The sequence below is a fragment of the Melospiza georgiana genome, chromosome 3 (assembly GCF_028018845.1).
Source record: "Melospiza georgiana isolate bMelGeo1 chromosome 3, bMelGeo1.pri, whole genome shotgun sequence".
NCBI lineage: Eukaryota > Metazoa > Chordata > Aves > Passeriformes > Passerellidae > Melospiza > Melospiza georgiana.
In genome coordinates, this window is record NC_080432.1 from 60,043,703 (window position 1) to 60,061,980 (window position 18,278).

Consider the following 18,278-nt stretch of genomic DNA (forward strand, 5'->3'; position numbering starts at 1 on the left):
CGCGGCTGCCCCGGGAGGTGCGGGCGGGTCAGGCCGGGTCTCCGCGTCCCTCGCCTCTCTGTCCCTCTCTCGCCCCACTCTCCGGGCAGCACCGACCCGCAAAGAGGTGCAGCCGCCACCGCCGCGTGGGGAGGCGGCCCGAGCCGGGATGCGCGGGGGCAGCCGCAGGAGCTGCTGGTAGCCCTGGGGCCCAGCGCCCCGGCCGTGAGCTGAGCCGGCCCTTGGACCGAGATCGAGCATCGAGAGCTCAGAGCGCTCGGCTTTGCCTTGGCTCCTTTCTTTGTTTCCCGCTCTGCGGCATCATGGGCATCCAGGGCCTGCTCCAGTTTATCAAGGAGGCTGCCGAGCCTTCCCACGTGAAGAAATACAAAGGAATGGCGGTAGCTGTGGACACCTACTGCTGGCTGCACAAGGGCGCCTATGCTTGTGCCGAGAAGCTGGCCCGGGGGGAGCCCACGGATGTGTAAGTTTTTCTTATGTTTCGCTCTCGGCCCTTTTGCAAACGAATGTTTTGTCAACTTTGTGTTTCTTGAACTAAAAGCTAAGTTGCAGAAGTTTCGCTTCTTGCTGTTGATTCTGAGTTCTGAGTTGAACTCTTTAGTAATGGAAATTTTTGGCGATAAATAAACAGCTTTCCAGCTGTGCGGAATAAAATTTTAAAAAGTATATATTGGGGGGAAACTCTTTTTTTTTTTTTTTTTTTTTTTTTTTTTTTTTTTTTTTGTTAGAATACCCAAGACGTATCGGTTAGGGTATTCTTCCTAGCATGAATTGCTCTCCACTATAATCTAATTTCTCTGATGAAATTCTGCTCTGATGAAATTCTGTACGTGGAATTCTTTTCATTTCAAATTTAATATTGTTTTCAGACACCTTTTTTGTAAGCGAAGAGACTTCGTAAATACTTCTGTGACAAAGGTTATTATGATATCAAGGAATTTTGAGGAATGTGTTGTGCTCTGAATAAGGTGTAAGATTTTTTGCTGAACATACTACGCTCTTAGTTAAGTAGCTTTTCTAAATCAGGTTTACACAGTTATATTTCTAGGGAGGGAAATGCGCAAAAATTTGTGGTTATATTTCAGATTCAACTCCACACCTTAGATCAGGTTTGCATTTCTTGCCCATCTCTGGAAGTGTGGCTTGAACTCTTGTTTTAGATTGGATATAGGTAAGGCTGGAAGGGGCCACAGGATGTCATTTCATGCAGGCTCCCTTAGAATATATGACTTGGCGTTGTGTCCAGGTGGCTTTCCAGTGTCTCCCGAGAAGGAGGAGACTCGAAAACCTCTCTGGCCAACCTGTTGGTTGGTTGGTTACTTGCACAGCGAGGAGGTTCTGCTTATATTCTAGTGGAATTCTTGTGGTTTGGTTTCTGCCTGCTGCCTCTTGTCCTATTGCTTGGCACCACCCAGGGGCCCTTGGATCCATCAAATGTTTGATTGGAGGTAGGACAGACTTGGTGCTTTGCAAATGGATTCAAATATTTGCTGCTGCTTATGTTAAGAACTGTGCAATTTCAATCCAACCCTGCCTTGAAGGTAGTGAAGGTTCCTCAGACTCCTGAGGTAGGATACACTTCAGCTGAGGAAAAAATTCACTGTCAGGAGTAGTCATAGGAAACTTTGGAATGGTTGAATTTGAATACATAGGTACTTTATGGCCAAATCTTATTTCCATGCACATATGATCCTAGACTGGCACCTTAACTATAGTATAGAGTCCTTTCATACTTGAACATTCATCTGGATAAAAGTTTATATAGCTACAGTGCTATTCGCTCCTGTCTTTCAAAAATCAGTTATTTTCCTGTAGCTCTAAATCTAGTTTCTTCAGTGCTTGTATCCTTGCATTCTAAATGCTTCTAAATCCCACTCTCCTTCTCCTCCCTTCCTCTGCTGATGGGGTTGCTCTTGCTGTTTTAAACAGTGTCCTTAAAATAAAAAAAAAAAGGTGTTTTTTTTTTTTCCTTTGGGCATTGGATCTGCAATGTGCTTGCTTAGTGTTTACAGCAATTCTTAGATTCTAGTTCTGTGCTGCTGATAAAATGATCTCATACGGATCTGTAGAAATAACAGGTAGGAAGATGAGAGGTCTGAGGGAATAAATAACATCTGGAACACCCAACAAATATTTTTTCAAGGGATGGGTTTGAAGGCAGTGGCTGGTTGCCTCCTGAGCCGTATGCTATCTTCACAGTTTTTAAAGAAGGGAAACTTTTCTGACTTTGGGAATATTTTCAGTGCTGTGCCTGTATTTTTAGTATGGGAAGATACATTTGTATGTCTTGTCCATAGGATATATCTGGAGGGAAGAGTAGATAGTTCTACAATGAGAGATTAAATAACCCCATCACTTCCAACTCTACAAAAGTGCATTTAGTCTGCATTTCTGGGGAAAGGCAGGCTTGTGCTGGTCTGCTTCCTGTTTCCTTGGCCGTGGTGAATTGACTTGCTGAAAGTAAAAAGACAATCCATGTTTGAACTGGTCAAGTTTTTGTCACTATTGAATCCCAATGTAGCAAAATCAACAGAATTATACTCGAATTCTTACTTCATTTTGTCTGGGAGAGAGGAGCAGTCGGCCCAGTTCTGAATTAGGAAGTGGATTGTTTCTCTTGGTAAAAAAATCAACCAAACTGCATTCAAGTGTTCTTAGTTTTTTGTGATGCTGGGGGAATGTACAGCCTGTTATGATTTTTGAACAATAGTTAGTCCTAAACTTATAGTTCTCCTTTCCTGCAGCTGGAAAATTGTAATAGACTTGTGATAAACTTTATTGTTAATCTCTTTTTTCTTACTTTTGTTATTGTTGATACAGTTATGTAGTTTTCTGTATGAAACTTGTTCATATGCTCCTCTCATTTGGAATTAAACCAATTTTGGTATTTGATGGATGTACCCTACCCTCTAAGAAGGAAGTGGAAAAGGCACGACGAGAGTAAGTACCAAACTGTATTGATTTGCAAGCAAAGCAGTTTTATCACTACAATAAAAATCAAAAACCCTCCAGCTAGGAAGTAGGTTCTGGTAAACCCCTCTGCAATGTAGTGTGATATTTTTTAATTTACATCTAAAATCAAACAAACTTCTTAGAGGTTTTATTCCAAAAATAGAGATGCGCTTCATAAATGAAAGCCATTTTATAAAGGAAGGAAGTAAGCCTTTGAGCAGTAGTTCCTGTCATGTATTAGAAGCTTTTAGTTTACCTACACTTGTGATCTCTGGACAAAAATATTTTTTCCCAATATAATTTTATTTCAATATAGTACCCCTGTCCTCATCTTTCTCTACAACTAAAAAGATAAAAGTTGTTTCAAATTTGGATTCAGGTCCCTATAAATGGGACTTTTCACTGAAGCTATGAGAATTTTTCAGTAGTGGTTGTTATTTATGAAGTCTCATGAGACACGTGCTTTCTTCAGCGTGAAATGAACAATTTCCGATTTATGAAATTAAGTAAATTAGGTTTTCTGTCCTCTAAATCAATAACTATCTAGTGTCAGATACTCCCAACTCCCATTAAATCTATTTTACTGCAAGCTGAGTGGGTGCATTTCTTCTTTTACACTGCTGATTTCAGTTCCTATTTGTCACTTTTTTCTGAGAAAATATCAATTTCAACATTCAAATCTAGTTGTCCTTGTCATTGCAATGGCATAGTTATTCTTTTGTTTTAAAAAATTATGCAGTAGCCCAGATTTAGAAGGTGTTATGATTTTCCCCCCTTTCTTACCTGTCTCTCTTAGTCCCTTCTGCTGTTTGTTTTTTAAGTGAACAATAATCTGAGATTGATGATACTTTTGTCTTCCTTTTAGGAGGCGTCAAGCCAGTCTTCTGAAGGGAAAGCAATTGTTGCAGGAAGGGAGACTGTCAGAGGCTAGAGAATGTTTTGGGCGAAGTATAAATATTACCCATGCTATGGCTCATGAAGTTATTAAAGTAAGTTGTCGACATTATTGATAATGCCAGTTAAAAACATCTCTGCAATAGGTAACATATTCTACTCTTCATTTTTGTGGCTACATCACTGCATATTATATATAGGAAAGAAAAGTATTCCCACCTGCTCACTCTGTAGTTGACTTGCATGTTATTGGATTGTGTTAGGCACAATTAACAAACTTGAAGTTTATTATGCCCATTTGTATAAATAATGATGTGTCAAACAAACCACATCTCTTCCTATCGCTATGAACTGAATTTGAACCTGTTTTACTTTTGCAGCACAAAAGACCCTAATTTTTTTGCTTTTTTTTCCCTTGTCTAGTTTCTGAGCATAGACTACAAAAAAAAAATTGACTCATTAAAAATTGTTCTAGTAGTTTTTTGCTATACTTTTGATGCAGTTATAGGGTCTTCATCAAAAATTATTAAGTTTGTTCTAGTACTCTTCTCCTTTGTCCAGAATATAACTTGCATGAGTTCAAAGCTGTCAGCTGTGGTCAGATGCAGTGGCAATATTGTTATAGGAAAAGTTGTTTTTGTAAACCATATATAGACCTAAACTGCTTTAAAGTGGGGTTTTTTAATATGAAGTATTGGACTCTTACTGGGGGCAGGATGGGTGTGTGATTAAAAAGGTTATGGTTTTGGCTTCTTAATGTAGAGGTTTTTATGCTTTCACATCTCTTAGGGTAATTACTGAAAATTAATGCAAAGTAACTTGTATGCTTCTTGTTTATGTACAGGCTGCACGGGCCCAGGGAGTTGATTGTATTGTTGCTCCTTATGAAGCTGATGCTCAGCTGGCTTATCTTAATAAGATTGGCATGGTTCAAGCTATAATTACGGAAGACTCTGATCTTTTAGCTTTTGGATGTAAAAAGGTATGGAAGAAAATACTAATAACCTTTACCTCTTGCTGAGATCTGAAAAGCAGGGTTTGAAGTTGCCAAATGTGTTTGATGTATGGATTAACTCTTCTACAGCAAATGTGGGAAACAGAAGAGATGAAAATAGAACTTTGCCTCTCTGTTTCCACCAAGTGCAGTGAACCACCTTATATGGGTGAAACTGATTGGTTTCACTTCCTCTTAATTTTCAGGTGTTTCTGAAAATCGACAAGTTTGGAAATGGACTAGAGATAGATCAAACTCGACTGGGAAACTGCAAGCAGCTTGGAAATGTATTTACAGAAGAGAAATTCCGCTACATGTGTATTCTTTCTGGTTGTGACTACCTCCCTTCAATTCATGGAATTGGGTTAGCTAAAGCATGCAAGTTACTAAAATTAGCCAACAATCCAGATATTATAAAGGTAAACTCAGTTTTGCTTTGTGTTTTGTTTTTTGGCAGCCTATATCAGTATATTTGAAATTTAACACTGAACTGAAAATATGAAGCATTCTTGTCTTCCTCCATTTTGAGGAGAATACTAAAAAGTATTTTTAGTATTCTTAAAAAAGATGCTGGCCTAAACTTACTCAAGTGTTGAAGCTGATATATGTTTATAAGAAAAATACCAGAAGTCAACTTAGGTAAAGACTTGTTTTAATCCTTCGAAGGTATATTGTGTTTGAAAGGAAACTTAATTTTTGGTAAGACAAGACTTTGATATTTTTCATACATGGCCCCCTCCCCCCAATTACTGCTTTCTTCTACAGATTTTTTATTTGAACTGCTCAATGAACTGGAACTTCTGTATCAGTACAGATTTTTCTATGTGGGGGAGGGGCAGAGATTGGGAATCCTATTTCTTGGCATGTGTATGGATATGGACATTTCCATATTAAAAACCGTATGGAAGAAAAGTGTGATTTGATGCAAAACAAATTAATTTGGGGTGGGTTTTTTTCTTGTCCAATGTATGAAGTTAAAATAAATCTTGTATTAGGAAATAGAGAGGCTAAGAGGGTGGAAATAACTACTTCTGTATGGGTAATAAGGGAGTGGAGAGGTTAAGAGCTAATAAGAATAGCTCATGGGTCTGTCCTGAAGGCAGGTAGATCTAATCCATAAAATCGTTTTAATATGCAGTTAATTAACTTAGTGTGTTATCGTCTTTCTTAAATTACTTGTTGTATTTTGTCTTTTTCTCTCACAGACAAAGTACTATGATTTTTAATTTTAAAATGTTTTGTATCATATAGAGCAGACATCAAAGTAACTGGTTTTGCTTTTGAGGAAGTAAAAGGGGAACTTTGCATTTTTCCCATGCAAATCATTATTTGCTTTAATGTATCTCTGAGGAAAATCCCAGAGCTTATTCTGGTTAGTTTTGCTTTTTTTCCATTTTAAGAGCACCCACATATTGCTTATATGTCCTGATAATATGAATGATAATAAATTGATGTGCATTAATTTAAGTAAATACACCTTAAGGAGACTGTTTTTCTGATCATATTTTGTATTGATTGATTTATTGAAGGAGGTATAAAAATTGAATTGTTATTTTTGTAATTGTAGACAATTTGAGTAGGAAAAGAATGTATGAAGTTGTAATTTCTTTCCTTCCCCTATTTAAGTTGAATCTGCTTGTTGCAGTAGGAGACTCATTCTACATTTAATTACAAACAAAGATAATTAATATTTGAAAAGTATTTAACCTTTCACTTAACCTGTTAAAATGACACAGTTGAGTAATTTCTTTTTTTGACAGGTTATCAAGAAAATGGGGCAGTACTTGAAGATGAATATAACGGTACCAGAAGAATACATACAGGGTTTTACACGAGCTAATAATACATTCCTGTATCAGTTAGTTTTTGATCCTGTGCACAGAAAATTAGTTCCTCTGAATGCATATGAAGATGATATTGATCCAGAAACACTAACTTATGCAGGACGGTATCCTTTGTGTTGAAAGGGCAGAATGGGGAAATAAGAATGAGTTGATGTGATATTTTACAATTTTTATTGCATCTGTGATGTACTTGGTTTTTTTGTTGCATCCCTGCTTTGACTAAAGTGTCTTTTCTGCAGTCTTAAACTTTTGTGGGGGTTTTCTTATTTTCTCCTTTGCTCTGATTTTAATCATTTTTTTTAAGTGCAGTGGGTAACTAATTGACCTATTATTGGTACAGGCAGAAGTTATTGATCTGGTTGTTTTCTTTAGAAATAAATTGTTTAATACAGTTTAAATATAAACTGACTGCCTTGTGGCTGTCTTGAATTTTTTGCCTGTGTTGTGTGTTATAATCTCTTCCAGTTTAATTCTTGCAGTTTGTGCTCAACTCAATCTCTAATCTTAGCATTTCCTGTTATACCAGATCCCACTTCCTATAGAAAAGGTAGCATTTTGCCACACCTATGCAGTGTAAATTTCAACATGTAAGATTAGGAAAATGAAGGAAGAGAGGGAACTGTAAAGTAGTTACTAGCTTTGTATGTTCAAGCCCCCTGACCTCTGGCATTTGCAGAAATTAGGAAGGAGATAGTTACTGCCTCATCTGCTGATAATTGAAGGGTTTAGTATTGACTTGCATGATTTGCCAAAGGCTGCAGATCTGTTACAATTGCTGTTACATCAGATTGAGCCAGGAGTAGTAGTATTAATCCTTCAGGTTAATATTCTAGCCATGCTTTTTAGCCAAAAAATGGGAAAACGGCTGTTCTAACTTTCATGGTGCTGTTGTTGAAATATAATGTAACATTCAGATATTTTCCTTTACTATGATGGGAGCAGACATGTTGGTGATGATGCTGCTTTTCAAATTGCTATTGGCAATGTTGATATCAATACAATGGAACAAATTGATAATTATAACCCTGACACAGCACAGGTAACATCTTTATTGTGAAGTTAGATGTTAAGAACTTGATGTGAGTCTGAATGTTAGTGGGAAAATGTGATTGAGTGTTGTCGATAAATGAATTGTCAGTGAAAGTTATTGTGGTATTATAGAAACTGTGTGCTCTCACACACATAATTCTCTTTTTTTTTTAAGGTAAAATTTTATTTTTCATGGCATTTAATATCTGTTTTATTTTCAGACTTATTTGCTAAATCCTTAAATTTACTTACAGAAGTAACTGGTTTAAAGAGAAAATTCACAAAGAGTCTTGGATTTCTTCTAAGAATAATCTTCAATTGTTTCCTGAATAGAAATAAATTTTAAACTTTAAATTTAGTCTGAGATGAGCAGTTAGTCACTTGTGCCATATTGAAATGAAGACATCATGGGAGAACAACAAAAACTATGAAAAGCATGAGAATTGTGGGAACAAAAAAAATTGGTTTTTGTGGACTATGTCACTAGATGTACAAATTCAACATTTCCTTCCTTGTATGCTGAGTCAAGAAATCAAATATAGAAGGCAAAATTATAAACCTGTGTCTTGGTTTTCAATTGTTTTTTTGTAGCCTGTGCAGCAGAGAAGTCGTGGCTGGAATGACCGACATGATAATCATGTCAATAGCATTTGGAGCAGAGAGTACAAGTTTGGCCCCACTGAAGATCCTGCTCCTCCTAAAATACACTTCCCAGAGAAACCATTAACCAAAGGCATGGAGAAAATAATTAGTGTTAAAGGACTAAAGCTTGCAGGCAAAGAGCTCTTGTCAAAAAGGCCAAGGAGTGGTATGTTTCTATTAAATAAGTGTATGAACAGCAGTAGAAGGCTGTGGGAAAAGAAAAGACTTTATCTTGTACTTTATGGTATGAGGCTTTAGAGGCTTAACTCTTGAATGTTATTGTCTGTATTCTGTTTTTAACAAGCTACAAGACTAACAGGCCATAATATTAAAGCCTATGTGATGATTAAGGGTGACAGCAAACTTTCAACAGGACTTGATCTTAATCTTTGGTTTGCTATAAAACTCTGGTGGTATCAAATTCAGGTTATATTTAATACAAGCTGTATTTTGATATAGTTTTGGTTTTAATTTCTATCTTGAAATGGCTTGTGAAGAAGTTAAAACAGCTTGTTTTCCTAGCATTACTATTAGGCCAGACTGAAAACCAAGAAGGTTTTCTGTACTCAGACTATGGTCTTTATGCCAAATTTTTTGCTTTCTCTAGTGTATCTGTGTTATCTCATCTTCTATGCCCCCTGAGTTATATGTGCTCAGATAAACTGTGGGCTTGTAATAGAAGAAGCACTTTTTATTCCTATTGTGCTTTGTTGTTTTCCACTGCTTCCTTTGCTTTCTGATTATACTGCTGGAGTTTTCTTTTTTTCCTTTGGTACTCCTGGTATCTTCCTATTCCCTTGCTTATCAAAGTCTGTAGGTAGTTTAGCAACCTGCCTCTAAATCAAATGTAGTTTCATTGTAGTTGTTCTGCCTTCACTCCATCTATCTTTTTACTGAGGTATTTTTAAGGCAATGTACTAGAAAACAATGGCATTAAAGACAACTAAACTCTATTTCCTTACCAGACCTTACTAATATTTTTAAGCCTGTGAGAGTAAATATGCAATGTTTTGTTATCTCATAACTGGTTAATTGTAGAATGTACTTTTACAGTGATGCTTAAATTGTCTTTAGATTCAGAAGAAGTCTCAGATGGAGATCTGTTGAAGCAATATTCATTTTCAAAAACAAAAAGAATCAAGAAGGAGGATGATAATGATGGTCAAGCACAAAAGAATGTGTCAGCAATACAAACCCTTGATTCTCCAGCAGTTTCCATCACTCAAGAAAACACTAACTCCCTACCCAGAGTTAGAAATAAATTTGCTTCATTTTTACAAAAGAAAAACAAAGAGAAGGATGCTGTAATTGTTCCAGGAACAAGAAGCAGGTATGCTTGTGTCACATGTTTTCATAAGTAGCAAAATACTGTTTGCTAAATGGCCCGAATACTGAAAATAGGAAAAATGCTACCTCAAACTTTTTATGCAACTGTATTGCATCTCAGCCAAGATGGTGGATTCTTTGTGCTAGGCATGCTGTCTTTTGGAGGACAGATAATGTTGATTTTTTTACTGCTGAAGTGAAGACTGAGACTTGAATGGTTTGGTTTGGAGTGGACCTTAAAATCATCTCATTCCAAACCCCCTGACGTTGTCAGGACACCTTTTTCTAGACCAAGCTGCTCAGAGATCCATCCAAACTGATCTTGAGCACTTCCAGGGATAGGCATCTGCAGCTTCTCTGGGCAACATGTTCCAGTGCACCACCACACTCACATTCACCACCACCACACTTCACAAGGTGAAGAATTTCTTCCTAGTATCTGATTTCAGCCTCCTTCAACTTAAAATCATTCCCTCTTGTCCTGTCACTACATGCCCTTGTGAAAGGTCCCTCTCCTGCTCTCCTTTAGGCTCCCCTGTAGGTACTGCAAGGTGTTATAAAGGTCTTCTGGAACTTTTTCTTCTCTAGGCTGAACAGAAAAGCTTTCTCAGCTTTTCTTTATAGGAGAGGCGCTCTGCCTCTGTGATCAGTTTGGTGTCTCTCAAGAAAATATTTAATATCTCTAGGTATCAAAATTAATTAGGAATTGGCTGGGGTTTTTTCCCAGGTAAAAGACATGTGATATATCTCAAAAAAAAACAAGGATAGCTACTTGTGGCAAATATATAAGCAGTCAATGAATTCATGGACTTAAGTTGATGGGGCTTTTGGTTTATTAATTCATGGACTTAAGTTGATGGGGCTTTTGGCAGTAAACCTGGTCATACTCAATGACAAATATCTATTCTTATCCCATCCCATTCAGCTGACACTGCTGATCTCTGCAGCATCACTTTGAGAACAGGGACTTTGTTAGGTTTGGGGGTTTTTTTCATTTAGTCCCATTTGGTCACATCTACTTGAATTTGTTTTATAAAACATTATCACAATTAGGTCTATTATTGTGTAATTTTTATCTTAAATAATATGAATATTGTTGAGCAGTGCAATTTTGCAGAGCAGTCTTAATGCCTTTGTTTTAAAGCACACCTTTCTGAGGTGAAAGTTTTGGAAAGCTTTTATATTGCATGAAAAGTTAAGAGTTGTCACTGCTGATAGGTTCTTCCCTAAATCTGTGCTCAGTATTCTGAGGAACTGCTGCTATAGCATAGAAAAAAAGTAGTAAAGTTCTATTTTCTTTGATAAGTGGTGCTGTAGTATTTCACTACTAGCTTTATCATCTTTAATTAATATATTCTGAAATTTTGTAGGCTTTCTGGATGTTTTTTTGTTGGTACTTCTTTTGCTAAATGTCTCCCTGAGGGACTTCTCCTGTTGCCAAAATAATTTGTCTGCAAGTATACCTTGAAAATAAAATTGATGGATAAAAACAATGATGCAAATGAGTATGTCATCAATAACTTTCTTCCCCCTTGCTTTCACCTTTTTTTTTTTTCCCTTTTTTAGGTTTTTCTGCAATGATGCAGATATGTTTGACAGTAGAGCAAAGAAGGAAGCCAGTGATCTAACTCAGGATGCTGAGCAGGACTGCCAGAAACAGGAAACAAAACATGTAGCTGAAGATATTTCTAGGTTTTCAGAAACTGAAAAATCATCACGGACTATCTTTACACCTCCTGGAGAAATGCAGAAAAGTTGTTCCCAGGGGTTTAGCAGCCTCCAAAGTAACTCAGGAAATCTTGGTCTACCTCACCCTGTATTTTCACAGCAGTTTCACCAACAGAGAAACAACTGCATTGTATCCCAGGAAGATCAGATTAATGCGGCAGTGTGTGATGAATCGGAGGATGAGTCCTCCCCCTTAATAGAACTGGAACAGTCATCACAGTCTCATGGGTCTTCTGGGCCATCAGAATGCAGTTTGGAGTCTTCAGAAATCCTGCAAGTGTCCAACAACAGCTTAGGTGCAGAGGTAGGAAAATTAGACATTGTTTCAGTATTTGTTTTCACTTTAAATTATAAAAGAAATTATTTAGTCAAGTCTCCTTTACAGAATGGTGCCCTAGAGATGATGTAGCTTGTGCTAACAAAACTTATCTCTACATAGAATCACAGGATGATCATATTCTTTCAATGCTTAACATAATTGTACAGAATGGATTGACATACTAGCTTAAATAAAATGTGTTCTGTGGGTTTAGTTTTGAGTTTTCTGCTGCTATCACTGCAGTGTCTCATAAACACACCTGGTAGGCAGCCTTTTGTTCTCTGCTTTCAGTCCCTGAAGTGCTTTCAGAAGCATATGCATGCCTTTGTAGTGTTGCTTGCTAAAAGCCATGTTTTTGTATGAGTTCTTAGAACCGCTGAAAATGTTGTAGCCCAAAGTATATACATGTAGCTATGAAAGCATATATTGTGTTTACAAAAAGACAACCTGTTTTAAAACCAGATCTATTTTCTCTTGAAGGAATCTGATTCTAGTTCAAAACTGAATGATGATCAATGTTCTCTGTCTATGTCATTTTCTGCTGTTCAAACTAACAAAAAAAATACAATCATAAAGACCAAGGTAAGAACTCTTTTAATTTTATGAGCTTTACTAAACCCTGAAAATCAGTTTTTACTAGTTCATTTTAGAACTTGTAATGAAAGATTTAAGCAATGTAAATGTTGACAAGGCAATGCTTTAGTCTTGTTCATCTACCCTGGAGCTGGGGTGAAATATAACCACCTATAATTGATAACAGAGTTGCAACTTGTTTGGGGATTTTAAACACTTCAGTGTAAAGTAAGCCCAGGGTAAGGCAAGAAAATCCATTACAGGTTCTGTGATATAAATTGACGTAATGTTCAAAGTCCAGATATAGTCTCAAGATGCAACTGTAATTTGACTTCTCTGTGTTTGCTTGTATGTATGAGAATGAACTTATGTTCCTTGTTTGTGGAACATTTCTAAGAGCTTAATATATTTCTCTAGTTGATAACTTCTGAGACTTTAACAGCTCTGACTCCTTAGGCGTTGTCATTAGAATTGACCAAAAGATGTAAGAGGCAGACGTTTTCCATGTATGCCCCCTAGTAAGTTTTTGTGTAGACAGACTAAAAATGAAAAGCTTCTCTCTGCCAGACAAGAATATTGTGTATTTTGTAAAATAGTGACATCTTGTGGTTATTGTTAGGAACTTAATTGTTCAGGAACCAGTTACATTTGTATTTTGGAACACTTACATTTTTCCTGCTTTTTTTTCAACAAGACTGAGCAAGGGAATCATCCTGGCATTCAGAATTTTTATTGCTTTGGTTTTTAAGGCTGTGTTTAATATGTTTTACATTCTTTTGCTCACCTTAGAAGGTATATTGGGAGAGTGAATATATTAAATATTGGGGGATCACATTATGGAAGTACTGATGTAGTATAAGCATCATATAAAAACAGAATTTCAGCATGCTTGGAGCCCTTCAGAAAATGAAAGCTGCTGAAAATCTGTGAGGACAATAGGGTTAGTTTAAAGCAAGTAGCTGGTAGGAGGATTTCCATCACTTATTGCCATGGCCTTGAGTTCTCTCTTCTTCTGTTATGTACTGGGAATAATAATTATAAAGAATTACATCAGAAAACTGCTTGGCCAAAAAGTAATCTGACAGCAACAACCAAAAGATCAGTGATGTGGTAACTTGGGCCCACCTAGGCTCTGGGGCTCCTGTGAGTTGTCACACCAGTGAGACCATGGGAGAGCAAAGGCAGAGATAAGGAGCACCACTTTTGGCTCAGTTTTCTCTGAAAATTTATTAAAATTTTGTTAGGATGTTCATTAGGATCCTGCAAGTGTAAAAAAAGGGAAGTGTGTGCTGGTGTTAAATACAGCAGAAAATACTAAAGGGAAAAATGAATTCCAGATTTAGGGAAGAAGCAGTTAATCACATAATGCATAATTTCTTCTGATTTTTGTGAGCTCAATATCAGCTATGTAGATTTACTTAGAGGAATTTAATAACTGGGGGAGGCAATCTGAAAAGTTTGTCAGCTCTTATAGTGGTTCCAGTCCAAAATAGGCAGTGCTACCTACTCAATTCTAATATCAAAACTAGTAGAAGCTTTTTACTAAAACATGTCTGTGATACAGAGCTCCCTAAGACCTCAAGTTTTTTCCTATGATACTATTTCAGCTGTGCTTTTTACTGCTAACTATTTTTCACAATTACTGTGAGCTCAGCAAAGAGTCTAATACTGATAATAGAAAAGAGCATTCTGCTCTGGCTTTAAATTTCTTAGGCTACTTTTGGGATAGCTAAATAATTTCTAACTCAGATGTTATTCAGAACTATAGGGATACGTAGGATTTAGGTGCTTTATTTTATTCTTCCTAGTATTCTTGTTCCAATTTTTAGCTCACATTCTAGACACTTTTTTTCACTCCTTGGAATACCAAGGTCTGCTTAATATATTTAGGTAGAAACAGTGCAATTTCAAGAATAGAATCATAGAATCATTAAGGTTGGAAAAGACCTTTGCAGTCAGGTCTAGGTGTCAATCCAGCACTACCATGTTCACCATTGAACTGTATCCTGAAGTGCCATATCCACACAATTTTTGAACACTTCCAAGAATTGTGATCCTGCTACTTCTCTGGGCAGCCTGTTCCAATGCTTTACAACCCTTTGCAGGAATAAATTTTTCTTAATATCCAATCTAAACCTCCCCTGGTGCAACTTGAGGCCATTTCCTCATGTCCTATTAATTGCCTGGAAGAAGAGGCCACCCCCCACCGGGCCACACCTTCCCTTCAGGCAGTTGTAGAAAGTGATGAGGTTGCCCCTGAGCCTCCTTTTCTCCAGGCTAAACATTCCCATCTCCCTCGGCTGCTCTTCATCAGACTTGTGCTCCAGATCTTTCACGAGCTCTATTGCTTGTCTCTGGACTCATTCCAGTGCCTCAATGTCTTTCTTGTGGATAGAGATCAAAACTGGGCACAGTATTTGAGATACAAAAAAAGAGAAAAATATAACAAATGTGTGTGGTGGGGGGATGGCAAAATGCCATGATGTTTCAGAAGGAACTAAGCTATGAATTGTCTTTGAAGAAAAGGCTGCTGAGATGTTCCAATTTAAGTCTGGTTGTATTTAAGAGAGAGATTCTGGCCAAGCACAGCTTTTCTGAGCTTCTGGTATAGAAATTGGATAAGAAAGTCCAGGTAGAGGTTTAATGATCCTTGGGGTCATCATACTGTTACCTGTTCTCTTGCTTATGGCTCCATCTTCCTGAAATCTGAGTGAGACTCACAGGGAGCGATATCAGAGAGCTGATGCTCTTAAAATTCTGAAAGATGGCATCACATGAGAGCACAACAAATAGTCTTCAAACAGATGAAAAAGTAACTATTCAGTAGGTTTTAAAAACTGAATTCAAAATAAATTAGTATTTACAACCTTTATATAGGCTTATAGAAGTAGGTTTGCCAGTTCTTACAGCTGCAGTATGTCACGTGTTTGAGATACCATTTTTTAGATTATAGACTATCTAAATATACATTGTTGTGGCATTTCAGATTGCATTATCTCAACACAATGTAAAACACTTTATTTTTTTTATTATAAGCTTTGCAGCATGATATCTGTTGCTTGCAGGTTGTCATTTTAACCATGTGCACTGCAATATCAAAATCCCACAGGTTCCTGGATTACGTAAATCCAGTAATATAAAGTCACATATGGTAACAAAGCTCAAGCCATTGATACCAGCTAAAGTAAGTGGACTAAGCAGGAAACTGTCACCTGTGCAGAAGAAAAAGGACTGTGATACTGAAAATAAGCTGGGGCTGCAATCCACTCTTGGAGAACTCTGGAAAAGCTTCCAATTTAAAAGGTGAGTTGCTTTAATCCTTTATTTAGTACACTGCATGCTTTTTTCTCAAAGAAACAATTTTCAAAGCAGACTCTATACATGTTCTCCATGCAATTCAGTAAGGAAAACAGTGCAAGATTAGATATTTTCTACTTAGGATTTGTAACTTTCTACGCTTGATGTAAACATGAAGCATGGTTTTTCCTAAATATATTTTTATAATTAGTTTTTTTTTTTCTAAGCAAGAAAAACTCTAGATGAAATTTAATTAATTTTATTGATAATTACATTTAGTTTACCATAATTGATATGAAAATCATTGCCGTTGTTTGGCATCAAACACCAAAAATCATTTATTGACCTGAATGCAAAAGCTGCATTCAAGTTGCTAAATTTAATTGATTACAATATGGCTTCTGTTTAACTCCATGTCACTCACATTTGGAGATGGCTGATTGTCAGAACTATTCTGCTTTCAAGATGACAGTGAACTGATGGAATATTTCTGTTAGCAAGGGTATCTGGTTACAAGAGGCATTCTTGCACGTTATAAAATTCTGTTGCTTTCCCTTGTGGAGATGACTTTTCTAACTTGAAGTTTCTGCAAATAGCCTCAGGGTTTGAATTTTAAGGGCAACTATTATTTTTAAAAAGTACAACAGAATCTGAAGTGTAGTTAGGCTCAGATTAAAAACTTCTGGTGGCAAATTGTTCCCAGCTTTAAGTAGCAATCTCAACTTTGAATAAATAAGATTTATTTAAATGAAATTATTTTCACTAACTTGAAACCAAATGTGAGTAGGACAGATGTATTCTTTGCACTGAGTAGTAAATGTTGATATTGGTGAGCATGTGTTAATTCAGATGAATGTATTTTAGTAAGTTTGGGCCTTAGGGTAGGTTATTGTAAACATATAACTGTTTTCTGTTTAAAAAGTATGACTTAAGGTGTTTACACTTTTAGAAATCTTACTTTTTATCTTCCTTATGCAGTGTAAAAACGATCAACAGTTTCAAGGAGGAAATGAAACTGTTTTTGTATTAATTGCTTGGCCTCTATTTGGGAATGTCTGACCAGGGTTGCTCGCAAGGAGAAAATTCATAAATTTGGATTTATCAGAATACAGGCAGACAGACCAGTGTGAGCCTAGGTGGCACTCTCTGCTGATGGTTGCAAGACTTGGCTCCCACCATGCACAATTTATCCATCCAGTTTTGGTTGGTTTGGTTTGATTGGTTGGTTTGTAACCTCTGGCTGTTTATACTGGGGATATATATTTTTCTATTACTTCTATGTAAGCAATAATTTCTTAGCTTTTAGGGGATTTTTTTTTCTCAAATTATTTCACAAATTGGGCTTTCTACTGCTAGAACTTGCTTAGCTCTTTTATTTTTCAGTTTTTAAGATGTTTCTAAATTAGCCTTATGTTTTAACAATTTTTACCTTATGGCAAATACATCCTGTGGGACACTAACCTGTGCTGCCTCAATGTCAAGGCTCACAGGATATATATATATATAAAACTACACTTATTCAGAAGACCTAAATGTTAAGGAAGCAGGTACAACCCCAAGCAGGATGGGATACATAGTCTTGCATAAGTAAAGCTAACAGCTATCATTCTGTCACTTTCAGTGAAGTTGTTCAGTTGTAAAAACTTGGCATCAGAAATTTTTATTTTTTACTTATTCATAGGTGTAGTGGGTAGTTAGGTGATGGGTCTTGCTTTGTTTTAACCTGTATATTCTTACAGGCCTGTGGTTAGAAACACAAAATATCATTCTGCAATTTTGTTTTGTCTTTGGTTTTTTTGTGCAGAGAGTATGAAAAACTTCCTTCTTGTAGAAAGTCAGATCCTTTGTCTCCAATCAAAGATAATATACAGCTCACTCCAGAAACAGAAGAAGAAATCTTTAATCGTCTGGAACATAGTCATGTTCAAAGAGCTATATTCCAATGAACTGCATGCTGTTCATGATGAGATGAGTTTTTAATCATTGTCAAAATTTACCTTTTGGATATTTCATCAATATATAGAAGATGCTTTGAAAACCAGCAATGTACTTTAGTCTGACTAGTGATTTACCATCTCTTTTATAAAAGCATGAATTCAAAGGTACAGTTCTATACTGACTGGAATAAAATAATTCAGATTCCTCTGTTCTTTTATTCAAAGTCCCCATGATAAATTTTTCTCCAAACACTTAGTTACCCCTGGGCATTTGCATGTCTCATGTACAATCCAAGTTTCCACAAGAGCAGCAGAACAAGTTTGTGTCTTAATTTTAATAATTAATATTTTTTGCCTCTTTCTTTTTTCCTCTTGAGGCTAATCTGGCTTCACTACAGATTTAAAGCTGCTGTTAAGTGTGCATGACAGCCTGCAGTATACTTCCAGCAGTCTGATAATTATTTCTTTTCCCGGTAAGGTAAGATCTGCTCTCTTGACAGTTGGCTTTCTGTTTGGTTCAGTCATGTTGGTGATAGGAATAACTGGGGGAAGGAACTGCAGAAAGGAGTGTCACAAATATCTGGTCCCCAAATTGTCACATTAATAGGATGCAATAAAAAAAAAAATAATGTATTCTTCTGTTTACCATTTCTGTTTCACACTTATATTCTTCTCCAACTACAGACACCCAAAATGCCAGTCCTCAGAGGTAGGGTTACAAAATAGCATTGTCAGCACAACAG

General features: G+C 36.7%; 1 protein-coding gene across 1 annotated transcript; it reads left to right on the forward strand.

The window, feature by feature from the left end:
• The first annotated feature begins 302 nt into the window (after positions 1-302).
• Positions 303-17,544, forward strand: EXO1 (exonuclease 1). The gene is made up of 13 exons (XM_058020975.1): positions 303-463; positions 2,821-2,940; positions 3,818-3,941; positions 4,691-4,828; positions 5,047-5,259; positions 6,601-6,788; positions 7,627-7,723; positions 8,305-8,521; positions 9,430-9,685; positions 11,248-11,713; positions 12,209-12,310; positions 15,411-15,604; positions 17,403-17,544. Exons 1-13 carry the CDS (start codon positions 303-305, stop codon positions 17,542-17,544), a joined length of 2,418 nt encoding a protein of 805 aa, XP_057876958.1.
• Positions 17,545-18,278: the final 734 nt, after the last annotated feature.

Excerpts from the sequence above, each read along its gene's own strand:
- EXO1 (XM_058020975.1), top strand. The coding sequence starts at position 303 with ATGGGCATCCAGGGCCTGCTCCAGTTTATCAAGGAGGCTGCCGAGCCT. Across the intron at positions 464-2,820 it reads CGGGGGGAGCCCACGGATGT|TTATGTAGTTTTCTGTATGA; the intron begins GTAAGTTTTTCT and ends TTGTTGATACAG. Across the intron at positions 5,260-6,600 it reads ACAATCCAGATATTATAAAG|GTTATCAAGAAAATGGGGCA; the intron begins GTAAACTCAGTT and ends TTTTTTTGACAG.